The 23075-nt window shown below is 48.8% G+C and overlaps 1 protein-coding gene across 4 annotated transcripts; it reads left to right on the forward strand.

Moving 5' to 3' along the window:
• The first annotated feature begins 644 nt into the window (after nucleotides 1–644).
• LOC117588004 (junctophilin-1) lies at nucleotides 645–21493 on the forward strand. Of its 4 annotated transcripts, none has more exons than XM_034279028.1 (9): nucleotides 645–763; nucleotides 11599–12559; nucleotides 12622–12836; nucleotides 15634–15905; nucleotides 15967–16103; nucleotides 16159–16299; nucleotides 16364–18167; nucleotides 19333–19533; nucleotides 19603–21493. In XM_034279028.1, exons 2-9 carry the CDS (start codon nucleotides 12228–12230, stop codon nucleotides 19687–19689), a joined length of 3189 nt encoding a protein of 1062 aa, XP_034134919.1. In that variant the 5' UTR covers nucleotides 645–763; nucleotides 11599–12227; the 3' UTR covers nucleotides 19690–21493. The 4 variants fall into 4 exon arrangements, with proteins under 4 accessions (XP_034134919.1, XP_034134918.1, XP_034134917.1 ...); XM_034279027.1 differs by lacking the exon at nucleotides 645–763 and adding an exon at nucleotides 1915–2496; XM_034279026.1 differs by lacking the exon at nucleotides 645–763 and adding an exon at nucleotides 7202–7313.
• Nucleotides 21494–23075: the final 1582 nt, after the last annotated feature.

A 23075-nucleotide genomic window follows, 5' to 3' on the forward strand; every position in this document is an offset into this window, starting at 1 on the left:
GCCCTGCAATTTACCGCAAGCACACTTCTCCGCTTTGCCTGTCATCCCTCTCTCTTTTCCCACTCTTTTCTCTCTGGCGGCCCTTTTCCAATGGAGCTTTTAGGGGCTGTGTCATACTTTACGCTCAAAAATTCGATAAAAAGGAGGCTCGTTTCTGTTTTGGCCTATATGCGACATGCCACATGCCAAACGGTGCGTCCAGCCCCGAGTCCGAATGCGAACCCGAACCATAAGCCGAATACAAAGCCGAGGGAAACTTGGTCACCAGCGCGAGAGCTTCCAAGTGCAGCAACGCTGCGCTGCGCTGCCACACTGCTTCACTGCTACAAGCTTGCCTCAGTTGCCAGTTGCCACAGGACGGTGGAGACGAGTTGTTGTTTATCATTGGAGGCAGGCGTCCGTGCACCGTGTATAGCCAGAGTCTTGTTTTGGTAACGCGGTTGCCGTAGTGTTGGTGAACGAGTATTCGTCCGCGTCCTCGTCCTCTACGCGTGTGTGTGCCCTCTGTTCTGTGTCCTGTGTGTGCGCTTAAAAATATTTCCCATCAATTATTTACCCAAAACGGCAGCTGGAAACTTTTAAATGGAACACAGGAAGACTCGCACAGGCAGGAATACGAAAAGTGAAGTTAAATAATCAAAACGAAACTCTGACGCGGACTCCGACTCGGTGCTAGGGGAGCAGATTGGGGCAGCTTGCAGTGGACTCAAGGATGCCAGCGGAGGATGCAGACTCGATTGGATGCATTTCTGAAGCGCAGTAGGTAGGCGCCTTTTCTCCTTCTTCTTTGTGGCTCTCTCTTTCTGTGTTTCTCTCTGTTTTCAGCAACCCTCTTTCTCTCTCTCTCTCTCTCTCTCTCTCTGAGTGGCTCTCTCTCCCGCACTCTCTCTCTCTGTTAGCGTGTGTAGAGTTTCGATTTCGTTAGAAAATCGAAACAAAAACTGGCAAGGGCTCGAGGTTTGTGGGTGTCGTTGCTGCGGCTACCTGTAGATGCCACAAACACACAGATACACGATACACACAGAAACAGTTGTATCCTTCTGCCAGTTCGTGTGAGTGGCGAGTCCTTGAACACGGTTTATTGCCGTTTCACCATTCGCTGCTCCCGTATCCGTCTCTCACCAACATCTCTCTGCCCTCTCCGCGTCCGTGTCCGCATCCGACTCTCGACTGCCCGTTTCCGACTCTAATTAATTTATAATTCAAGGTCCACTGAGCCTCCACTGAAGGTTAAATATGACGACGACGAACTGGCTTATGTTTGATTGTGGGAGGTGGAGGTGGTCTCCCCTCTACAGGAGGAAGAGCATACTTCTCGAACACTCTGGCATACGCCAAATGCAGAAGCGCGGGTGGGCATGGAGCGCTGTAAAGTTTGAAAACCCCCACCTCTGACATTAGGCAGAGATAATTGAAGGAATTTCATGGCGAAGCAAAGCAAGGACAAAGTTATCCCAAGAATTCGGCGGCAGGGGCCGTGATTCCTGTAGTCGCGAGTCTCGTTTGTGCCAAAGTTTTTGGCCGATTACGTTCTTTGGCAGATTTTGCAATCAGTAAGCCCGCTGTAGTTGTTGTTGCTATGGATTAAAATTGTTGCAAGGGGGATAAACCGCATTACGCATACGCCGCATTGGCCCTGTGACGTGGTCTGGCAACATTGGGGGCAAGAATCACCAGAAACAAAAAACGGCAAAAAGCTTTCTTTCTTCTGCTGACTGCTGACCTGGTCGTTGTGCCTGGCCTGCCTCTTTCCTCTCAATGCTTCTCGCAGTCTCTCCACAATGGATTGCAGCAGCAGCAGCAGCAGAGAGCGCCGTCCATCCGTTCTTCTTTCTTTAGCCGAAAAAACACACTTTTTCGTCTGAGTAGAAAAATGTTCAATGATTTTCCGCTTAGTGTGAAACGAACCAACAACTAAAACGAAACGAACGCGCGCGCTCGTCGCACAAAATAGAAATATTTTCAAAAAGCGGGCGCACAGAAATTAACCTACCCAACACCCCTGCCACCTGCCACCTGTCCGTAGCAAGAGCGATACTCCTGATATCGAGCGGGGCCATAAAATCTTAACTATAAAATAAACAATCGAATCGACGAAACAACAAAAGTTAAACGCGAGATACATATTCATAGATATAGATTCGTATCTGTGGGAATTATTATTATTATTATTGCAATTGAATTGGGGATTGGATGCACTGAGATTGAGATTGAAATCGAGCGAACGACAGAATAAAACGGAACGGAACGGAACCGAAGAGTAGAACCGAAACGGAGACAAAGAATCCACAAGTAGCTGGCATCGCAACGCGGGGCAGGCATAGACCGAAAGATAAATAACCAAACAGATCGGATAATTGCTCTTTGCTAGTTCACGCTCTAAAAATAAACTCGAACAATTCTCGGAGACAACTGCAGTGCATCCATCGCCTCACTCATAGGTTTACCAGGAAGTAGCAAAAGAAGAGCCCCGCCCTTGGAGCCCTGAGGATCCGCGTGAGTAGAGAACCCTTGGGTCTGTCTGTCTGTCTGTCTCCCCATTGTCCTTGACCCATCTTGATCGGCTTAGGGAAAAATCGAAATAACAAACTATACGCTCCCCGTAGTCTGTGCGTCACATTTACAGAGCGAGAGAGAGAGAGGGAGAGACTGGTGTGGCATGGAGTGGAGTGTCGTGTTGAGTGTCGTGTGGCGTGTGCCCTTGCCTTGTTGGTTGGTTGGTTGGTGTGTCTCTGTCCTCTCCGCACACACTAATTCGTCATTTTTCGTGTTGTTACTGTTGTTGGTACCACACGGCGGATGGTGGATGGTGGATAGATGGGATGAGTAGATGGATGTGATGAGTGGTGTTCACTTTTTATAGCCAGCAACAGTCACACACAAGCCAAACAAATGAAGCGCTCCTCTCGTCTCCTCTCCTCGCAGTCACTCCTCCTCTGTCTGTGTGTGTGTGTCGACCGACACTGCTTATGTCAATTTGAATTTTGCATGCGGCCGCTAAACGCTGAATGTGTTGACTGTGTATCAGTGTGTGTACCGGAAGACAGCGCAAACTGCGCTTCATTGCAACTTTGTGTGCGGCTGTGTGGCAGAATGTGAATGTGCCACGAAGGAGTACTCAAAGACGAGTGAGAGACAGAGCGGAGCAGAGCAGAGCAGAACGATGGCACTTGTCAGAGCGGAAACGGATATCCCGTGTGCTCTTTGCCTAGTACGTCTTTCGCCTCTGTGCGCGCCTCCTGTTTGTCATTCCTTTTCGTCAGAGCCAGAGCTAGAGCCAGAAGCAGAAGCATGTCCCCTTGTGTCCTTGCATTTGCAGCACAGGAAATTTTAAATTGAATGTGCAACTCCCCTGTTCCGCTGCCCTGTGTCTTGTCTTTGTATTTTTTATTCCTTTGGCTTCAGCTGTAGCTAGAGCCAGAGCTCTAGCTGTTGCTCCTGTTGTTTATTCTGCCTGTCCCTTGTCTCATGTCTCAACGCTGTTCTGTTTGCCTTCCATTGCTTGGCCGTTGGGCTAGATTTGTTGGTTTAGAGCTGCCAGAGTGTGTCCAGAGATTGGTGTTTCCTTTCGAACTGGCATTAGTTGGAAAATGGCACATTTTGTGGACAGACACAGCAAAAGTATTCCAAGTTACTGCTCCTCCATTCCTGTTGCATTTCCATTTGCATTTCCATTTCGTGTCTTGTGCTTTTCCCCCGTCTTTTATTTGCTTGCTGCGTGGCACAACATGCATATTTTCCTCTTAGATTTATGTGCCTCTGTGTGGCACACGCAGAACATGGCTTATGTAAGAGCTCCCAGGAGTAACCCAATTTCCTCTGCTGCTGTCATTTCTGCTTAAACAAATTTCGACATGGCCTCCCGTTGCACATCCGCTGGCCTCGATTGGAGGAGCCCTCCGAATCGGGGCGAATCGGTGTCACCGCTCAGCAGGAGGCCAAGCAGCCGCAGCCGCAGGCCCAGCCCCAAAGCACTGCCACTCGACCGACCCCCCTTTACCGATGAGATGAGATCAGGCGATGAGATGCACGGGCCGAAAAGTATCTCTTGGGAGCGCGTATCTGTGCCAAAGTGTTGGCCTAACTGTCGGCTGTCGGCTTGGTCCCTTTAGCTTTTACTGTTATTGTTGTAATCGTGTAGCACACACACTTTACATGCTACAAGCCACATGCCACATGCCACATGCAAGAATTATCCCATAAACACTTAACGTCGATGCTGCTGATGTCGATTTCGCTTGGCTTTGGCTTTAGCTTTGTCTTTGTCGGCTTTCGGGCTTATCGCACCCATCCGGCAGAGAGGTTGAGGCGGCCCTCCCACTACTAAATATCCATCTTTGTGCTCGTGTGTGTCCTGTCTGTGTCCTGCCTGTCTGTGTGTGTGTGTGTGTGTGTGTGTGTGGGGTATTTGGGTTCACTTGAAGCTGCCTCCTCAAGTTGTTGTAGCTCGATGTTCTCGTTATTCTTATTATGCTTCCACCTCTCTATCGTCTCTTGCCACATGCCACCCATAACTGTTATTTGCATAAGTGTGCATATGCACATGTGTGTGTGTGTGGGGCTTTCAAACCTTTTTTATTTGAAACAACAATAAAAAACACTCACACAAAGCCACAGACAAAGAGAAAGCAAGAGAGGGAGAGAGAGAGAGAGAGAGAGAGTCCCCACACACAAACACACACACACACACATGCAAGTGCATGAATATTTCATTATATATATATCGGATTTCTCAGAGCTTTGCATTCCACCCCCTCTCGCCGCAGCATGTCCCCTTCTCTCTGCTCTCTCTCCTCTGCAAGTGTCTGCAGTTTGCCCCGATTTCAAGTGGAATCGGTATTGGAACACTTGACGTTTGTGTGGTAATTAGGGGGGGATGGGATGGAGGGGGTATTCCAATTCCATGAAAGAGGATTACGTGTCATAGAAAAACGTTTGTTCTAGACCCGATTTGATCTCCTTCGCATCATAATTATTCCACCCATTATAAGAGGCGAGGAACCGCAGGCTCGCAGGCTCGCAGGCTCGCAGGCTCCCTTCCTACCTTCCATCATCAAGGGTCATCAATCAAGCGGCCCAGAGGTTGTGCGTGTGCATCATTTGCGTATCAGTGTGTCCCCGAAGAGTGTGCAAGCAATTTGCCAACGGGAAGGAGGAGGCCCAGTACAGTGTCTGTTTGTCTGTCGATTGTTTTCGGCTCAAGGAAATGTTTCCACAGTTTCAATTTCCCTCGTTTGTCAAAGTTCTCGTGAGGCCAGGGACAAGAGGCGATGAGTGATTCATGGGAGTACTATTTTTTGTGAAGGCAACTTCCGCCTTTCTGCCATTCCATCTGATGATCTGTGGACAGCGGCCAGCAGCCGGCACTGGCTTCCATAAAATTCCGAGAAGAAAACAAATTAAAAGTCCACGAAACGAACGGAGAAGCCATCCTAAAGATTGGAATTCGACAAAAACAAGAGCCCCCACAACAACCACGAATATGCAGATATGCTGGACAATCAAAACCGAATTAAAAGAGGAATTTTATATGCATCAATTTGGCAGCGGATGGATTGGATTGCTTTTGAATGAGCCCTCTGTACCTCTGCACTTCTAGCCAAGAGCAAGCAAACATTTTTGACAAATGAATCAGGTTGCCTTTTCTTGGGTATTCAAATTGTTTTGCGGTCAGAAAGAGGCCTGCAGACTTATTTGTATTTATTATAGAAACCCCCGAACAAGCGACAGGCGGCAGCCAGACCATGGTCAGCCGCAGGCAACGTCTGTCTCTCAGATGGTAGACCCCGATCCCACCCCGGTTGCCACCCGCACATCTTCTATGTACAATAATTTAGTGCACGGCCTGCATTGGGGCATTGGGTTAGCCAAACCCAGGGACGGGACGGGACGGGGCCGAGTGCGTGTTGACCAGGCTCGGGGGCGAGCAGCGAGCGATTGCGTGGGGCGACCATCGTCCCGTTGCGTGTGTATAAAACAATAGGAATGGAAATGGAAATTGGGAGGAAAACGAAAGCAAAAAAAGAGGGCAAGAAAGTCGGAATACTCTTTCCCTTTCGCTTTCACTTTTTCCTGGGAATTCCCAACGTTTTCCCTGGCCAAGCGGTAGGGTATGGGTGGTGTGCCGTGTGCTTGCTTTATATTTTTTTTGTATTTACTTGTTTGTCTTTTAATTTGGAAATTGTATGGCCTGTTTACTTGAGCGCACTTCCCTGCTCCCTGCTCCTGAACGGTCCTCGGGTCTCTGGATTACGCCTGTGTGTGTGTGTGTGTGTTTGTGTTTGTGTGTACCCCGGTTAATGGCCTGTGACGTGTACAGAGCAGCAGAGGGAACCAAGGGTACCCCATCAGGGGGTTTCCTCTAAGCTCCCACTCCGGACTTCTACTCTGGGCTTATGTTTTGTGGTGTAATTGCATTTCCTGCAAAGTGGGGCACATGTGACGGTCCGTTGCATTATTAAGTGGACGGACACAGGACAAGGATAAGTGGCCACTGGGTCGGGACACTGAGCAGCTTATAAAGTGCATGCCCTGCTAAGATCCGTGTCGTTCGTGGTTCAATTATCACCTACATATTTCCATGAATGTTCCGCCTCTGCCTTGTCCGCCCACTCATCGAGCAAACGGACATCGTGCCGTTGTCCATCAGGCGAATGAGTCAGCCTGCGTCCATTACCAGGCGCCTGTCATTCAGCCAATTACCTGGGGCCCCAAAAGCAAACAAAGCAGCGCTCGAACAAGATTGGGAATAAACGGAATACCCAATACAGAGAGCAAGGGAAGGAGGAGGAGAAGGAGAAGGAGGAGCCCGTGGATGCATGCCAAACGATGATCGGTTCATTCATTCATTCATATTTCTTAGAGGCAATTCATTTATGCCCAAATATTGCTCATAAATATGGATGGATGGATGGGTGTATCTGTGTGATACATGTGGTATATATGGATCTGTTTCTGTATTTGTGCATCTGTGGGGGCAGCATGTAACAGCTGTTTGCACGAAGAAGAAGACCAAAAGATGCAAAGAGAAAAGCGACATTCAGTCAGTCCCTCGCTCTCTTTTGTCGCTTTCCAGTCGCTCACTCTCTTACTCTCTCTCTCTCTCTCTCTCTCTCGATCTCTTTCCATTCTCGAATGAATTCAGCGAGTCACATCCCTGAAATGAACATTCGGACGGACAGAGAGAGAGTCGGCCAATTGCCTTTTATCTCCCGTGGACCACTGCGGGGATTTCTTTTCGCTTTGCAAGCGTTTGGCGTTTGGACGTGTCGCTTGGATGTCGCGTCGACCTACTGGCCCATCCGCAAGGCAAAGTTAGTTTAACTCTGCGTATACGCAACGAAACGCAAAGGCAAGGCAAAGGCAACGCAACGCGATTCGACTTGAGCCTACCTACTGCCCACTGCCACCCATCAGCTATCCGTCTACGCGCTGCCGTGCCGTCGTTACTACGTGGCCGCGTTCCCCGAGATCGTGATCCCAGTCTTGATTCGCACAAATCGCATTCCCCAGCTACTGGCTACTGGCAGTCGTCGCCTGCCGCTCGTGCGTTCCGTTCGCTCTGTGTCGCTCTGCCTCACGCGCGTAACGCTTACAAGCGATATCCGCGGCGTGCATCATCCGTAGCCGCTTATCCCCGCTTATCTGATTAGATCGGGGATCGAAGACTTTATCGAGTCGAATCTGCTGTGCCCAGTTGTCAGTGGAGTGGACGATGCGCAGAACCGTTTGGAACTAGAAGCGTTTGAAAGGCACGGGATTTTCAGCTTTTCTTTCTGCCTTTCTATTGCTATTTTTACCGTGTGTGTGCGATGCTGTGCGGCCAACAAAACACATATACAACGATACATTTTCACATATTTTTGTTCTTAACAAATTTGCTCGAGTTTTCTTCTCTGCCACGAATACATCTGTGAGTGCGACGAGTGTGCGTGTGTGCGTGTGTGAATGTGTGGAAAATTTCATTTTCATGGCGTTAAATAAGTTATAAAACAACATAAACGGTAAACGAAATGAAATGCCAATAGCAGAATACTCGATAAATCAACAGTTGAAGAAGAGTCCCCAATCCCCTCCTGCTAATAATAATAATACAAATAATCAGAGTATGAATACAATTTAGATTCAATCGAATCCGTTTGTGTGTGCCGTGTGTGTGTTTGTGCATCGAATCGATTGGGGCAAACAGTCAGGAGCTGTCATTCGCCATTTTTCACACATTTTGCTCTGCTCTCTCTCACTTTGCTTTGCTCTCCCTGCCTGCCACTTGCCATCACAGTTGGCCGGGATGCATCCCATCTGAGTGCAGCGGAAAAGCGTGTCAAGTAAAAGACCTTCCCCTTCCCCTTCCCCGTCCCTTCCCTTCCTTCCCTTTCTTTGCTTCCAATTGAGTGAGTGCTGCATAGGCCTGTCTGTCTGTGCATTCGTGCAACAATAACTGCCACAGTCAGTAGCCAGTTGTCGCAGGCATCGTCGTCGGTGTCTGGCTATTCGGGGTGTTAATACCTAATTTATGTGGACCTATAAATAATTTCAATTTAGAGAATGCGAAATGCCATGTTGACTGCCGCCCGACACAGCCCCAGCCATAGTCTCAGACTCTCCTTTTCTTTCCTTTCCTTTCCTTGCCTTGCCTTTCCTTCCTATACTATGGCTATAATATAGTGCGAGTTGTACGAAGAAATATGCTAAAAATACCAAAAACTGAACGCTGCGTGTTCTTTTAACAGTGTGTGTGTGTGTGCAGTCTCTGTGTGTGCGTGTGTATTGAGAGAGAAAGAGACAGTGAGAGTGCAGTGCGAATTGATTGAAGTGCAGGCAAGAAGTCCGCAACTAAAACAAGAGTGATCCACCTCTGAAAGAAACTAAAACTGAAGCGTGAAACGCGAAAAGACACATCCACAGGAGGATGGCAGATGGGATTGTTGTTTTTTGGGTTTTATCAGCAGAGAGGAGGAGAAGCGGATGGGCATCGACAACCCCACCGACGTCAGTCAGTGGACTATTATTTAATTTTCATCTAAATCTCAGGCAAGAAGAGAAAGATACACGAAGGCGGGGACAGTTTTGCCAGAAAAGAAATGAAAATGAAAATGAAAAGACCGAAAGCAGAGGCAGAGATGTGTTTTGCCAAGCACTAAAATACAGTTGAATACTACTCGTACACTCGTACAGTGAATATTACGAATATTTTCGGTTGCTCGATGAGCGAATTTTCAGTTTTCAGTTTTTCGGTTCAGTTGGATCCCATTTTACGAGTATGCCGTGTGCCGTGTGCCGCCCCGCCTTGCCCTGCCTCTCTCTATCTCACTCTCTCTCTCTGTTCGCTTTGTTCGAAAGAAAATCTTTTAAAATAACAATGATACATACCGCTCTCCGCTGTCCGCTCTACGCTGTCCGTTCTCCTCTGGCCACTGTCCGCCGTCTTGTTTATAAATAAATGCTCATACGTAGGATGATGTTCTTTATCAGAGAGAGAGAGCAAGATAGAGAGCGAGTAATAATATGCCCTGGGCAGCAGGCAAAAAGCAGAAGGCAGCCACTTGCTTCAGATTGGATCGGATTGATTGCTCCATTTGTCTTCCAGATAATAATTGCTGCTGCTTCGATTTATGGTCAAGCAATCTCAATCTGCATCTGTGCCCCGTCCTGCCTCTTCCCCTTTGTTTTAGCAACGGCAATTGTTGGCTTTGGCCATATCCGGCTGTTGCTCCTGCTGCTGCTGCTGTTTGCTGGGGATTGTTGCCCAAGAGGAGCCGTATCAGTGGCTCCTACGAGCGGTAGTTGCGTGTGTTTTCATCATCATTAATGTTTAAACAAAACAACATTGCTGCCCCCACAGTCTGTGGAGTCTGGCAGTGGCGGCGGGTCTACTTTGTTCTGCCACTGCCACAGCCACAGCCACTGCCTCTCCCCAATCCCAATCGTAATCCCAATGGCAATCCCATGCCCCCGCACACACGGTGATTCTGCTGCTCGGTGTGTGGATGTTGTCTATTAATAACAAAGCTTCTGAAGAATTCGCCTCTCGGTCGCGTCTAAACCCAAATCGTTTTGGCGGCGGCCGCCGCAGAAGAACAATAAAACGCGAGAGGTGGAGGCAAACCAGAAAGCAGCCCAGCAGCAGCAGGAGAGTCAAAATGTTTGCGGAATACGCAATGTTGCAAGATGCTTAAAGTAAACAAGGGGCAGAGGCAGAGTACAGGTTCCCATACGCTTTCCTGTGAGTGCATTTAACCTCTGAACTGTTTGCAAACCTCAAGATGTTGCCTCAATCTTCAATCCTCTCTATTCACAAATAAAATCATTTCCGGCTGAGCTTTGACAGGTTTTCCTCCTTCCTACCAACATTCCGCTCAAACATTCCCTTCTCCATAAAGAAAGCTGCTCGGATATTTGGGAATTTGTTGATGGAAAATGAAAATGTGTTCACTTGATGCCGCAGGAAGCGGAATTCGATTCCATTCCATAGAAGCGAAACCCAAAACTTGTACACAAATATTTCAGTGGGGAAGAGGGGAAATATTCGATATAAACTAACAAACCATTTAAGCGCAAAATACTTGTGGTAAAATCTCTAATACATGTACAACTACGGGGCCAGAGTCTGGGATTACGCATCATTCTCATTATTATCATCATCGTGATAATATTGGATAATTCCACTTCTCGTTTCTCGGTCTCCAGAGGAGAGCCCACATGGCCCCAAAATCTCTGATTCAGTGGGTATAATCGAAGCATCAGAATCAGCAGGAGAAGTGCTTAACTGAGGAGACCATGAAGAGGACTCTGCAGGTGCTGTGTGTGGCATTTGCCTTCTACTATGCACTCTTCGTTATATTCTATTACTGCTATCGGGCATATATTTGAGCAAAACCTACGAGTACATTCATCTATCGATCCATCTGCTTGCTGCCGGGGAACAGCTGAGCAGAGAAAATCCACTCGAAAGGCGTCTGCCATTGAAAATTTTGTGGCACTTGACGTGGCTCGTGCACAACCACACAAACCAATATATCGGATATATGTAGATGTAGCTGTGTGTGTGCTCTGCTCAGTGTACGGGGGAGGATAGTATTGGCTTTTGCCAGTGCACTGAGAAAATAATAAAACCATAAATCGCATCTACATTGAGAATCGAAATGCAATTACATCGAATCCATTATGCATCGTCACCTGCATGAGTCTCGTACATCACACATCATACTCTCGCCCTCGACTTGCTCCAAGGTATTTTCCATTCCTGATTCCCCCTGTTCCCTCTTTCTCCTCTGCCAATCCCAATCCTCCCGCTTATTTTAGATGGCAAAAATCGCGTTGCGCGCGTGCCAAAACTCGTACATGAAGAGGGAACTGCTGCTGGGAATTTCTGGGGATCTGAGTAGATCTCAGCAGAGATATTCGTTCGACAGATGAAAATCAATTAAACGGGCCTTATAAATCACTCGGAATGTACTCGAATGTATTCATATACAGACTGTACAGAGATGCGAACTGGAGGGTTCAGTAAATGTTTCCCTCCATATTGGCACGGAATAATGCTCAAACAATTTATTTGAATTGCATAATGGTGACCCACTCTCCCTCTCTCTTTTGCAGATCGCTCTCAGACTTCTTTCTGGTGACAGGACAAGAATGGCCTACGACATCAGCATACAGAAGCACAATTGCCAGACGCCATCAACGATAGAATTTTGGGGCATGCAACTGTAACATTCGAGGCAGAGCCAAGGATCAAGATCAAGATCAAGATCAAGACCAAGACAAGCAGACAACGGGCAGGAGAGGCAGAGAGAGCCGACAAATTGCAACTTTCGCGTTTCAGTGAAAAAACCCAACAATTTAACTACGGAACAAACATAGTTTTAGCCCCTAACTAAACTCCAAACCACAACTATTAAGTCACTAACTAAGCACTAAGCAGAGCAGCTAACGAACTTAAGCGAGAAACGAACTAAAAACTAAAAACTAAACCTAAACAATTAAAAGAGGAGGCAACATCAAAGGCAGCAGCTGCCACCAGCACAACTAAATGCAACAACAACAACAGCAGAAGAAAGGAGAACAAAAAGTGCAAAAAGTGCAAAAAGTGCAACAATCGAGCGGAGGAAAATCAATGAGCAGCAAACGAAAGCATAAAAAGCTCAAGCCAACAACGACCTTGAACTGTAGAGGAGGTGGCAACCTGTTGTAGAGAGCGAGAACGGGAGAGAACGAAGCTTTGAAGCATGCAACAGGCTGGCCAACTCACGCAGCAGCAACAACTCCAGCTACAGCCTCAACAGCAGCAGCAGCTCCAGCAGCAGCAACAGCAACAGAATGGCGGCGATGCGGCCGCCTATGCCGCTGCCTCTGCTGCCCAAGCTGCAGGCGCAGGTGGTAGGCGTGCCGCGATAAGCGGCGGCCGCTTTGACTTTGAGGATGGTGGCACCTACTGTGGCGGCTGGGACGAGGGCAAGGCCCACGGCCATGGTGTCTGTACGGGCCCGAAGCACCAGGGAGCCTATGCCGGAGCCTGGAACTATGGCTTTGAGGTCTCCGGCTCGTACATTTGGCCGAGGTAAGCAGAAGAAACCAAACCAAACCTCAAGAAATCCTTGATTTCGGTGTTTGCTTTTGCAGTGGATCCCACTATGAAGGCCAGTGGCAGAACGGTCGTCGCCATGGTCTGGGCGTGGAGCAGATCGGGCGGCAGATCTACCGAGGCGAGTGGTCCAAGGATGGACACAAGGGCCGCTACGGCGTCCGGGAGAGCACAGTGTCGACGGCCAAGTACGAGGGCACCTGGAACGAGGGCTACCAGGATGGATCCGGCTGCGAGACCTACGCTGATGGAGGTAAGGACGGAATGGGCACCCACTGCGTATACGTTATACGTAGACGTAATACGGGCATGAGATCATTTTGCGTTCGGTTTTTGGCTCGGTTTCAAAACGCGGCGAACATGAATGCGAAATGCTACTTGCTTCTTGCTTTCGTTTTACTTTTTGACGTTTCTGTAATCATTTGTAGGCGTCCGCGAGTGTCCGTTTATCCGTTCGTCCGTGTGTCCGTATGTGTTTTTTTTTTTTGTATTCATTTGTTTAATCCTTCTAATTAATTATCTAGCTTTAATAATACTTTAAATATAATAATAATAATAATACTTCTTACACTAGTGGGTATACTCATACTGAGGGCCGTATTTTCTGGTGGGAGTGGGCGCCCGTCGCGCGCGGTACTGCCGCAAAGCATTGCTTCGCACGCTCGAAGGCTCCTACTCCGCCTCCTGTTTACGACTCCTCTCCAATGCTCTCAGCGTTCGCATAACACTCGAGGCGAACTCTGCGGCCGCTTCCCATGTCCTTGGCTCGGCCAGCATGATCGGCACCAAGGTCTCGGAGGAGATCCTGGCGCCTACTGCTGTCTCCATGCGGTGTCGCTCGTGGTCGAACCGGTGGCATTCGAAGAGGACGTGCTGTGCATCCTCCACTATGCCGGTGCCGCACTCTGGGCACCAGTCCTCCGTCTCGTGGCCAAAGCGCTTGAGGTAGCTGCGGAAGCAGCCATGACCGCTAAGCGCTTGGGTGAGGTAAAAATCTACCCGGCCGTGCTTCCTCTCCATCCAGGCTTGCAGCTTCGGTATGAGGGTGTAAGTCCAGCGCCCCTTAGTTGACCTGTCCCACTGGTTCTGCCATCTGCTGATGCTGTTCCTCCTCGCTGCAGCCTTCAGCTCTGCTCTTGTCGCATCGCTTTCGCCCTGCACGGCTGTATGGATCTCCGCTCTCTCCCTTATTAGCTCCCTGAGTGGGACTTGCCCCGCAATGACTAGCGCGGCTTCGTCCGACACAGTCCGGAACGAGCACGCTATTCGTAGGGCACACAGCCTGTACGTCGCCTCAACGCCTCGCATGTAGGTCTTTACCTGAGCGGCTTTCGCCCACGCGGGCGCTGCGTACAGGATCTGCGACGTCACAACACTCGTCAGGAGCTTCCGCGTTGCCTGCTTCGGACCTCTGGTGTTGAGGAGCATCCGTGAGAGCGCTCCTGCGGTTCCGCTGGCCTTCCTCTGCACGTACTCCAAGTGCTCCTTGAAGGAGAGGCGAGTGTCGATGAGCACCCCGAGGTACTTGATTGCCCTCTGCGAGCGTATCGTGGTGCCACCGACCTGCACACTTGCAGTCTCTACAGCTTTCCGGCNTGCCGCACTCTGGGCACCAGTCCTCCGTCTCGTGGCCAAAGCGCTTGAGGTAGCTGCGGAAGCAGCCATGACCGCTAAGCGCTTGGGTGAGGTAAAAATCTACCCGGCCGTGCTTCCTCTCCATCCAGGCTTGCAGCTTCGGTATGAGGGTGTAAGTCCAGCGCCCCTTAGTTGACCTGTCCCACTGGTTCTGCCATCTGCTGATGCTGTTCCTCCTCGCTGCAGCCTTCAGCTCTGCTCTTGTCGCATCGCTTTCGCCCTGCACGGCTGTATGGATCTCCGCTCTCTCCCTTATTAGCTCCCTGAGTGGGACTTGCCCCGCAATGACTAGCGCGGCTTCGTCCGACACAGTCCGGAACGAGCACGCTATTCGTAGGGCACACAGCCTGTACGTCGCCTCAACGCCTCGCATGTAGGTCTTTACCTGAGCGGCTTTCGCCCACGCGGGCGCTGCGTACAGGATCTGCGACGTCACAACACTCGTCAGGAGCTTCCGCGTTGCCTGCTTCGGACCTCTGGTGTTGAGGAGCATCCGTGAGAGCGCTCCTGCGGTTCCGCTGGCCTTCCTCTGCACGTACTCCAAGTGCTCCTTGAAGGAGAGGCGAGTGTCGATGAGCACCCCGAGGTACTTGATTGCCCTCTGCGAGCGTATCGTGGTGCCACCGACCTGCACACTTGCAGTCTCTACAGCTTTCCGGCTCGATATGAGCACCGCCTCGGTCTTCTGCGCTGCCAGGTCCAATCCGGCGACCGTAAGCCACGACTCCACGGCTCGGACGGCCGCGTTGGCGAGCTCCTCCACTGCGGCAAGGTGCTTGGCCACCACTACTATGGCGACGTCATCCGCAAACCCCACCATGCTGGTTGTGTCCGTATGTGTGTGTGTGTGTGTGTGCCACACGGGGAGGAAGAGTGACCCACCCTGACGTCATATTTTTATTTCTCATCATCAGCGGTTCAATGATATTTTGCTCTGTTGCCTGCCTGCCGCCTGCCTTCGTTTTGTTGTTTTTCATTTGGTAAATTTTTGCACCATGAGTGCGGTTTTGTGTGGGGAAATTCGTGATGGGAAAACACATGGCTCTGCTCTGGCCGACGTCTGTTGGTGGCTGCCTCCTCATTGCATTCCCCGAAAGTCCATACACTCAAAGGGTGTCCCGCCCCTAATTGGAAAGGTTCCCCAGTATGCAAATGTGACCTTTTGAGCCCATGGGAATTGGCGCAAAGCTATTAATTAGCATTAGTATTAGCCGAGGGCTAAGTAGAATTTCCTGGCAAGAAAATGGTCGGACTCCTTTAAGCGGAAGGCACGTGGAGCCATTAATATAAGTAGAAATTGTTGAGGGAAATACATTTCACTTAGGCTTCCTGCGGAAGAACAGGACACAATGCGGCCTGCACTTATCGTTTGCATATCAATTGTAACCATTTCCAACCGACTACTCTGATTGCAGGCAAGTACCAGGGTCAGTGGCAGGAGGGAAAGCGCCATGGATATGGCATTCGCACCTCGGCACCCTTCGGCCTGGCCTCGCACCATCGCCGCAAGAACCTGCACGCCTCGCTGAGCTCCCTGCGTAGCGGAGAGAATGGCAATGCGGCCAAGATGGCGGCGGCGGAGAAATCGGAGGAGATCCGTGGTGGCTTTGTGCTGACGGCCAAGTCGGACAAGCTGCCGGTGCGCCGCAACAGTCTGACGGAGAAGACCAAAAAGGGTTTCCTAATGGTGGGTACTCCCTCACCCAGAAGCAGCCTTAAATGAATCTCTTTCCACTCCCCATCCTCAGGGCCTCAAGATGCGCAAGCAGCGCAGCACGGGAGATCTGGAGAAGCGTGGCACGATTGCGTCCGGCAGCATACGCTCCACAATGTCATCGGCTTCCTGGATCAGCACTGGCTCCGAGCAGTCCAATCTGACGCAAAAGTAAGTACTATCCGCATCCAGAGTGCCCACTAATTGTCCACTAATATCTACATAGATCAACGCACACGGAGTCCAATGCCAGCTTCACCATGGAGGACGAGCAGCTGGATCCCACTGTTGTGGAGACGTACATGGGCGAGTGGAAGAAGGACAAGCGCTGTGGTCACGGCGTGGCAGAGCGCAGCGATGGTCTCAAGTGAGTCTCTAAGCCTGGCTCCCCCATCGAATGAATCCTAACGAATCTCATTCCGTTCCCGTAGGTACGAGGGCGAATGGTACAACAATCGGAAGCATGGCTATGGTGTGACCACCTTCCGTGATGGCACTGTCGAGGAGGGCAAGTACAAGAACAACATCCTGATCACCAGCCAGAAGAAGAAGCATTTGTTCCTGGCGCGTTCGCGCAAGTTCCGCGATCGCATCACCGCCGCCGTCAACTCCGCCCAGCGTGCCCTGAAAATGGCAATGCAGCGCTCGGACATGGCCATCTCCCGCATGGCCACAGCCGCAGCCAAGTCCCAAAATGCGGATATGGCCGCAGAGCAGGCGAGAATCGACTGTGAGAATGCCGTGCGAATGGCACGGGAGTTTGCTCCCGACTTTAAGCCCTCGGTGCTGGAACGTTTTGAGAAGCTGCGCTACAGAGAGCGGGAGCGATACCGCGGCGCACCCCCAGCCCCAACCGAGGCTGGGATGAAACCCACTGTGACAACGGGAATGGGAGCGGGTGCGGGTGCGGGATCAACGCTGCAGCAGCAGCAACAGGGACAGTTCTCGCCGGCGAGCAGCAGCGGATCGGATGCCTATGCCACGCAAGCACAGCGCCAGCAGCAGTATCTGAACATGCAGCAGCAGCAGCGGCGCATGTCCCAGCAGCAGCAGCAGGAGTCCGAGTGCCCCGTGCCCTCGTCGATGTACTCGCAGCAGCTGCCCGTCTCGCCGCAGACGGATCTCTCGGGCATGGTCAGCCAGGCGCAGCCCAGCCACGCCCAGGTGATCAGTGCCATCAATCAGATGTACCACCAGCAGCAGCACCAGAGCCAGCAGCAACAGCAACAGCAACAGAGCAACCCGCAAATGAATCCTGCATATCAGTTCCAGCAGCAGCAGCCGCCCGGCCAGGCCAAGATGAATCTGACGCAGAATCAGGCGCTGACGCAGGCCCAGACACAAGCACAAGCACAAGCACAGACACAGGCTCAACTGCAGCAGCAACAGCAGCAGCAGCTTCCCTTTGGGGCTGGCACCAATCTGGCAAACATGTCGCCACAGCAGCAGCAGCAGCAGCAGCATCAACAACAAATGCAGCAGCAACTCCAGCAGCAACAGCAACAACAATCCTCGATGCATGCCTCACCCAGCCACAACAATGCCTCCAATCTACTGCGACGAGCCTCGCAGATGCAACAGCAGCAGCTGCATGAGGCTGCCGTGGCCAATGCCGCTGCCATGGCAGCCGCCCAGCAGCAACAGAGAAGCGGTCGCCCGCCCATGCTGGGACAGATGGGGCAGCAGTCGTCCATCGATCATTTCGACCACTACAAGCGTCCGCCCAGCCGCGACTCCTCCATCGATCGGTATGCGCGAGCTGCGAGTCGCATGAGCGGCGCCTTTGCTGGCTCACGCCAGACCTCGCTCGATCGCTCCGGAATCGCCGATCCTACGCTGACTAATGGCGGCACCACCACACCCGACGGGCGTCCGCGAGCCGGCTCAGTATTCCGAGGATCCACACCGGTGCCGGGAGCAGCCGCCGGCACTTCGAACATGACTGGCAACGGCTCCCTGCCCTCCGGAACTGGTGGCAGATTATCGCGTGCCGGCACACCCAGTCTGGGTGCTGGAGGTCGGGCGCCCAGCCAGGGTAACACCGCGGAGCCGCTCTTCTCCTCGCCCAATCAGCCGTTCGAGGACGTTCTGCTGCGTCAGCGGACGCTCGGACAGGATATCATTCCCTCGCCCTTGCAGCCCAAGCGCACGGAGAGCCTCTACTTGCCAGCCAAGCCAGCCACACCAGTAGGTGGCATGGCCATGGGCGGCAAAGGTGGCGGAAAGAAAATGAAGGTGAGTGCAGCAGCAAATAAATTGTCTCTTGTATCGCATAACACAGTTAATCCGCATCTACTTTGGATATGTCTATGTCCCAGACACCGTCCCAGTCCGATCTCTGTCTCATTGGTGTTCGTGTGCGTGTGGGGGGAGAAAAGAGAGCCAAACAGCCCGAAGGCTTGTTGTATTCATTTTCAAACATTTCTCGGCCAGCTCTCTGGCCGCGGGGCTAACATGTGCCCATTCTGGGCTATTTTTAGTTGGGTGCGAATGCACGCCAGGCGGATCAGCCAGCTAGAGATTGGAATGCACGTCCCGTGCTCTGGCTCTCTGGCTCTCCTGCTGAATGTCTCGCTGCTGCTGCTGCTGCTGCTGCTGATCTGCGAATGAACACTCCACAAGTGGCCATTGGAAAGCCCAGAGGGGCGTCCAAGAGTGTCGCCTGCTCATTTGTAGCCTGCCAGCGGCGACAGTCGATGGCTGCTGAGTTTTCGAAATGGCTGCGCTAGTAGCAAACGACGCGTCGGCCAAAACAGATTGAGGTTTCGTCTCCGATCCACTTTGAATGCCACTTCGGAGCAGCAGTAGCAATATAAATATATAGTACTTATGTACATATGTGACCCATTCAAAACAACAAGATAAATACATAAAAATTCAAAAAGCTGAAGCTGAAAGCAGAAGGAGAAGCAGAAGCTGAGGCAGAGAACGGACGACAATATCTGTTGTTATTTTGGCTCATTGCCGTGCCATACCGTGCCGTGGGTTGTTCCGACTATTTTTGGCTGACGAATCGCGACTCTTGACTCTGCGTTCGTGTCGGTGTCTGCGTCCGAGTCTCCATTGTCCGCATAAAGTAAAACCGATACCAAAACTCCATGTCCAACTCGCTTACAAGTTGGAAGCGCCTCTAGGCGGATTACACAAATTTTGCAAACGTTATGCAAGCATCGAACTTGCTGCTGCCGTATAACTCTTGCTGAAACTGTGACCGAATCACACTCACACAATGGACTGGTATCCCGAGGAGGATGAGGAGGACCTGATGTTCTCGCCGGCTCTGTTGGCGCGTCGTGCCAGCGAGAGTTGGATCGTTGAGCCACCAGTTGAGGTGGAGATTCTCCCTATTTGATTCCAACGTATGATTAATGTGGGGCACTTGGTTTATTTCAATTTGCAGACGGTGCCCATCAATGTGTCGCTGCAGCGAAAGAAGTCCATGCCCGACTTCCAGGAGCTGCCTCGCGCCACCGAGGCCATGAGTCGCGAGGAGGTCTCTGCTCTGGGCTCGGCCCGACGCGAGGCAGTGCGTAAACAGATCGAAGTCAACGAGCGCCTCAGGGCGAATCCCTTGCTCTACTTGGTCCGTCCAGAGGTTCGGGTGAGTAAAGGCTTTTGCAGTCCTTGATTGTGGGATTTATTGTAATTCGTAATTTTGTTATTTTTCCAGGATTGGTTCGTACGCCAGCAGCTTGTGCTGCTTGTTCTGTTTTTCAATGCGGCGTTGGCACTACTATTTGTCTACATGCTCACCTAGCGCCGAATCATACGCAAGACGACACGAGGCAGGAGCAGATGTGCTTGCGTGTTGGCTAATTTGCAGCCACTGTAAGTTGCTCAGTTCGAAAGGGGCGCAGCCTGCGCGCTCGCGCTCTGTGTCTAACATTCACTGTTTCGTGTGCTTTGTGTAGTCAGTCCACTTCCGACACACTTTTGTGGGGGGTCGAGGCTTATAACATTTTAGCATTTGCCGTAACAAACAAATTATGAACCAAAATAAGTATCCAACTCGTCTCGTATGAATATGAAACAAAAAGGAGATCAGACACACAAGAAAATCGAATTACAAATCTAGACTGCAGCCAACTAAAGAATAAGGTAATTAACTAATAGCGCAGAACTGCAATGCACAAAACGTAGTAAACTACTAGTAAAATACTTGAACCGAACCGGGTGGCTGTGCGGCCATTCGTCATTAATTTGTCAAGCCAATTTAATGATCAATATTTATATTTGTGGCTAACCAGACAGGAGAGCAAATAAGAGCAGCAGCAGCAGTGGTAGGAGAACGAATAACTATATGCAAATCAATTTAACGAATTTTTCTACACATTTAATATAAAGCTAAAGGTAAAAAGGTAAAGCAGAATGGAAGAAAAACAAAGAAACACAGAAGCATTAGCAATGTTTGAACATAACACACATTTAATAATACGCGATGTATTCGAACTGTGGCTGCATAATACTCGTACATAATACGAAAGCAGATCTTAGACAGATGCAAAGAAACCAAAACCAAAACCAAAACCAAAAACAGAAACATATTTCCTATTTGCAATTGAATCTACCATTAGTCAGCAAACTTAATCAAAACAAAAGGCAAGTAAATAATATACATATATGTACTCATATTTATATTTAATACAAATCGTAACGATGTGACACCTATATTTGTATAATTAGCAAAATTGTGAGGGACCGAAAACAAAAAGAACAAAACTAGCAGCAGCAGCAGTAGCTACAAATCTAGGGCGCTTTTCGCGCTTTCTTTTGGATTAACCAGTTGAAATTTTTTGAATGAAGTAAGGAAGGAAAATGGAAAGGAAAAAGAAAATCAATATCTATGAAATATATATTTAAAAATAACGGATTGAGATTGTTAACGAATGAAGCTGTATATATACATTTTAAAATATCGTATAACTATAATTATTTTCTTCTCCATAATTTATGTTTAATTTCATAATTTCCTTTCAATGTGTTGGAACCTATCGTTTTTATTTTTGTTTAATTTATGATATACGAAGAGGTTTTGCAACATTATTATTTAAACTTTTTCATTTGTTATAGAGATTTGTATGCATAAATTATTGAAAAGAAATAAAACCGCACATTCGCATCTTAGCAAGTGTATTCGGTAATGTTTGATTTAATAACTATACTATTTACTATTTATATTTATATTGAAAAGAAAACTCTCAAGTGCAATTATAGTAAACTGTAAAACTTTCTGCTTTCTTCAGCTATTTGATGTGCGTCGTCGATAGCACTCGTAAATGGAGCGCGATCATAACACAATTTGGTCCTATATTTTGTAGGGCCCTTTTCATTCACTTTTAAGGAAAGATAAATTGTAAATTTTCTGACATGGCAAACGTGCAAAAAACTTACGAATTGAAAGACTTGAAAAAGAAAATGGTTGGCTGATTTGTGAAAATTGAAAATAAAAACAATTTGAAATGCAATTGAAGTGGAACTCGCGCGGTGCAAGTGCTATGTAAACTTGATTCAAGTATTTATATTGCATTATATTTGCATAATAAACTGAATAAAACAACCAAGCAAATCAAGTAATTTATGTATATATGTATGTATGTATCTATGTTTATCAGATTTGCAGGCATACTCAAAGATAAAGCTGGAAACGCATAAGATAAAATCTTATTAAAAGTTATCAACGTCAAGAAATTATATCAAAATGATACCATGATAATGGAGGAAACTTTTTGAATACTATAATAAAACACATAACTTAAGTTCTCTTAGCCGAGATTTTGATGGCGGTCAAATAATTTGAATAAAAACAAAGATGGGCAGAAAGAAAAAAGGTGTTGCAAGCGGGGATTTAAAGATAAATATGTATATTTAAAAACACGGCATACTTTTGGGGGTCTTTATGAAAGTGATAGTGGCTACTTTCTGGCTGGCATTTTAGGGCTTAATTTGCAAAATTGCATACAAAAGGCGTGTCCTTGAGGTCGCATGCAAACGGTTCGGCAAATTCTGCCAATCATGAAGGCACTATCACGTACGGATCGGATGAGAAATGGCGAAGTTATATCCTAAATCCCTAATGTCCTTGAGGCGAAACAAATTTAAAATAATCGGGAGTATTATCCTGATTACGAAAAAGTGTTGCACGAAAGAAAAGGTACAAGAATAGACAAGATATAGCCTAAAGAAAAAAAAACAGTATTTTTGAATGGCTTACATCTCGGCCAAATAGGGGCAAATCCTGGAAGGACCTACTTTTCCAGGATCGCCAGGATCCAGACCATTGATTGTGGCCTTAAAATATAGGGGGTTCAGTTTTTGTCAAAAGTGATAAGAGGATACTTATCACTTTTGCAGATTTCGCGAAGTAGACATCCTTGAATGTCCTTTTTCTCGTATGCCTTTCGATGGGCAGGATTCTACCGGTTACCAAAAGACATGTCACGCCCAGATTGGGGTTCTTTTGGCTGAGATATAGCGTAATGAAAAAAACCCAGTATTTTAAATATTTGGGCAGCCAAAAGTTTAGGAGGCTAAATGGGCTCCATTTGGGGCAGGACCTGCTTTTCCCGTATCCTTAGAATGTAGGCTGTTCATCGACTACAGATTTCCTTCGATCCCTTGAAGGCGTGGCACGCCCTGACCAAACGAAAAATATCGAATAATTTAGCGGGTCCAAGGAATTATCCTTATTATATTTTATTACAAATAACAGAGGGTTGTAGCCCGATCACGACGAGGAGTCGCACGTCCTGATTGTCCCACAAATAGCGGAGATATTTACCAAACAAATTTCCCTGTCCTTGAGGACGAACAAAAAAATTAAAATGTTTCCTTAAGGACCTTATTACGTTCAAATAGTTGTTGAGGATCTTCCGCACACAAAGGCACGTATCACGACAGGATCGGATGAGAAATGGCAAAGTTATAGAATCCTTGATGTCTTTGAATCGAAAGGGATTCAAAAGGATAGGGGATGGTTATAGTTATCCTGACTACGCCAAGGAGCGACATCAGTCGAAGGATACCGGGAAAAAAAAAACAAAACGAACGCTCAAATGGCCAAAAATCACCACCAAAAAGTAGCAGGCCAACAAAAATCAGCAGAAAGTTGCTTGTTTTTTCTTTTTTTCATGCGGTCAAAAGCGG

This window comes from Drosophila guanche, unplaced genomic scaffold (genome assembly GCF_900245975.1).
Source record: "Drosophila guanche unplaced genomic scaffold, DGUA_6, whole genome shotgun sequence".
Taxonomy (NCBI): domain Eukaryota; kingdom Metazoa; phylum Arthropoda; class Insecta; order Diptera; family Drosophilidae; genus Drosophila; species Drosophila guanche.

Coding starts and splice junctions, on each gene's coding strand:
- LOC117588004 (XM_034279028.1), top strand. CDS start 12,228: ATGCAACAGGCTGGCCAACTCACGCAGCAGCAACAACTCCAGCTACAG. Junction 15,906..15,966: donor CCAAAAAGGGTTTCCTAATG/GTGGGTACTCCC, acceptor CCCCATCCTCAG/GGCCTCAAGATGCGCAAGCA. Junction 19,534..19,602: donor TGGTCCGTCCAGAGGTTCGG/GTGAGTAAAGGC, acceptor TTATTTTTCCAG/GATTGGTTCGTACGCCAGCA.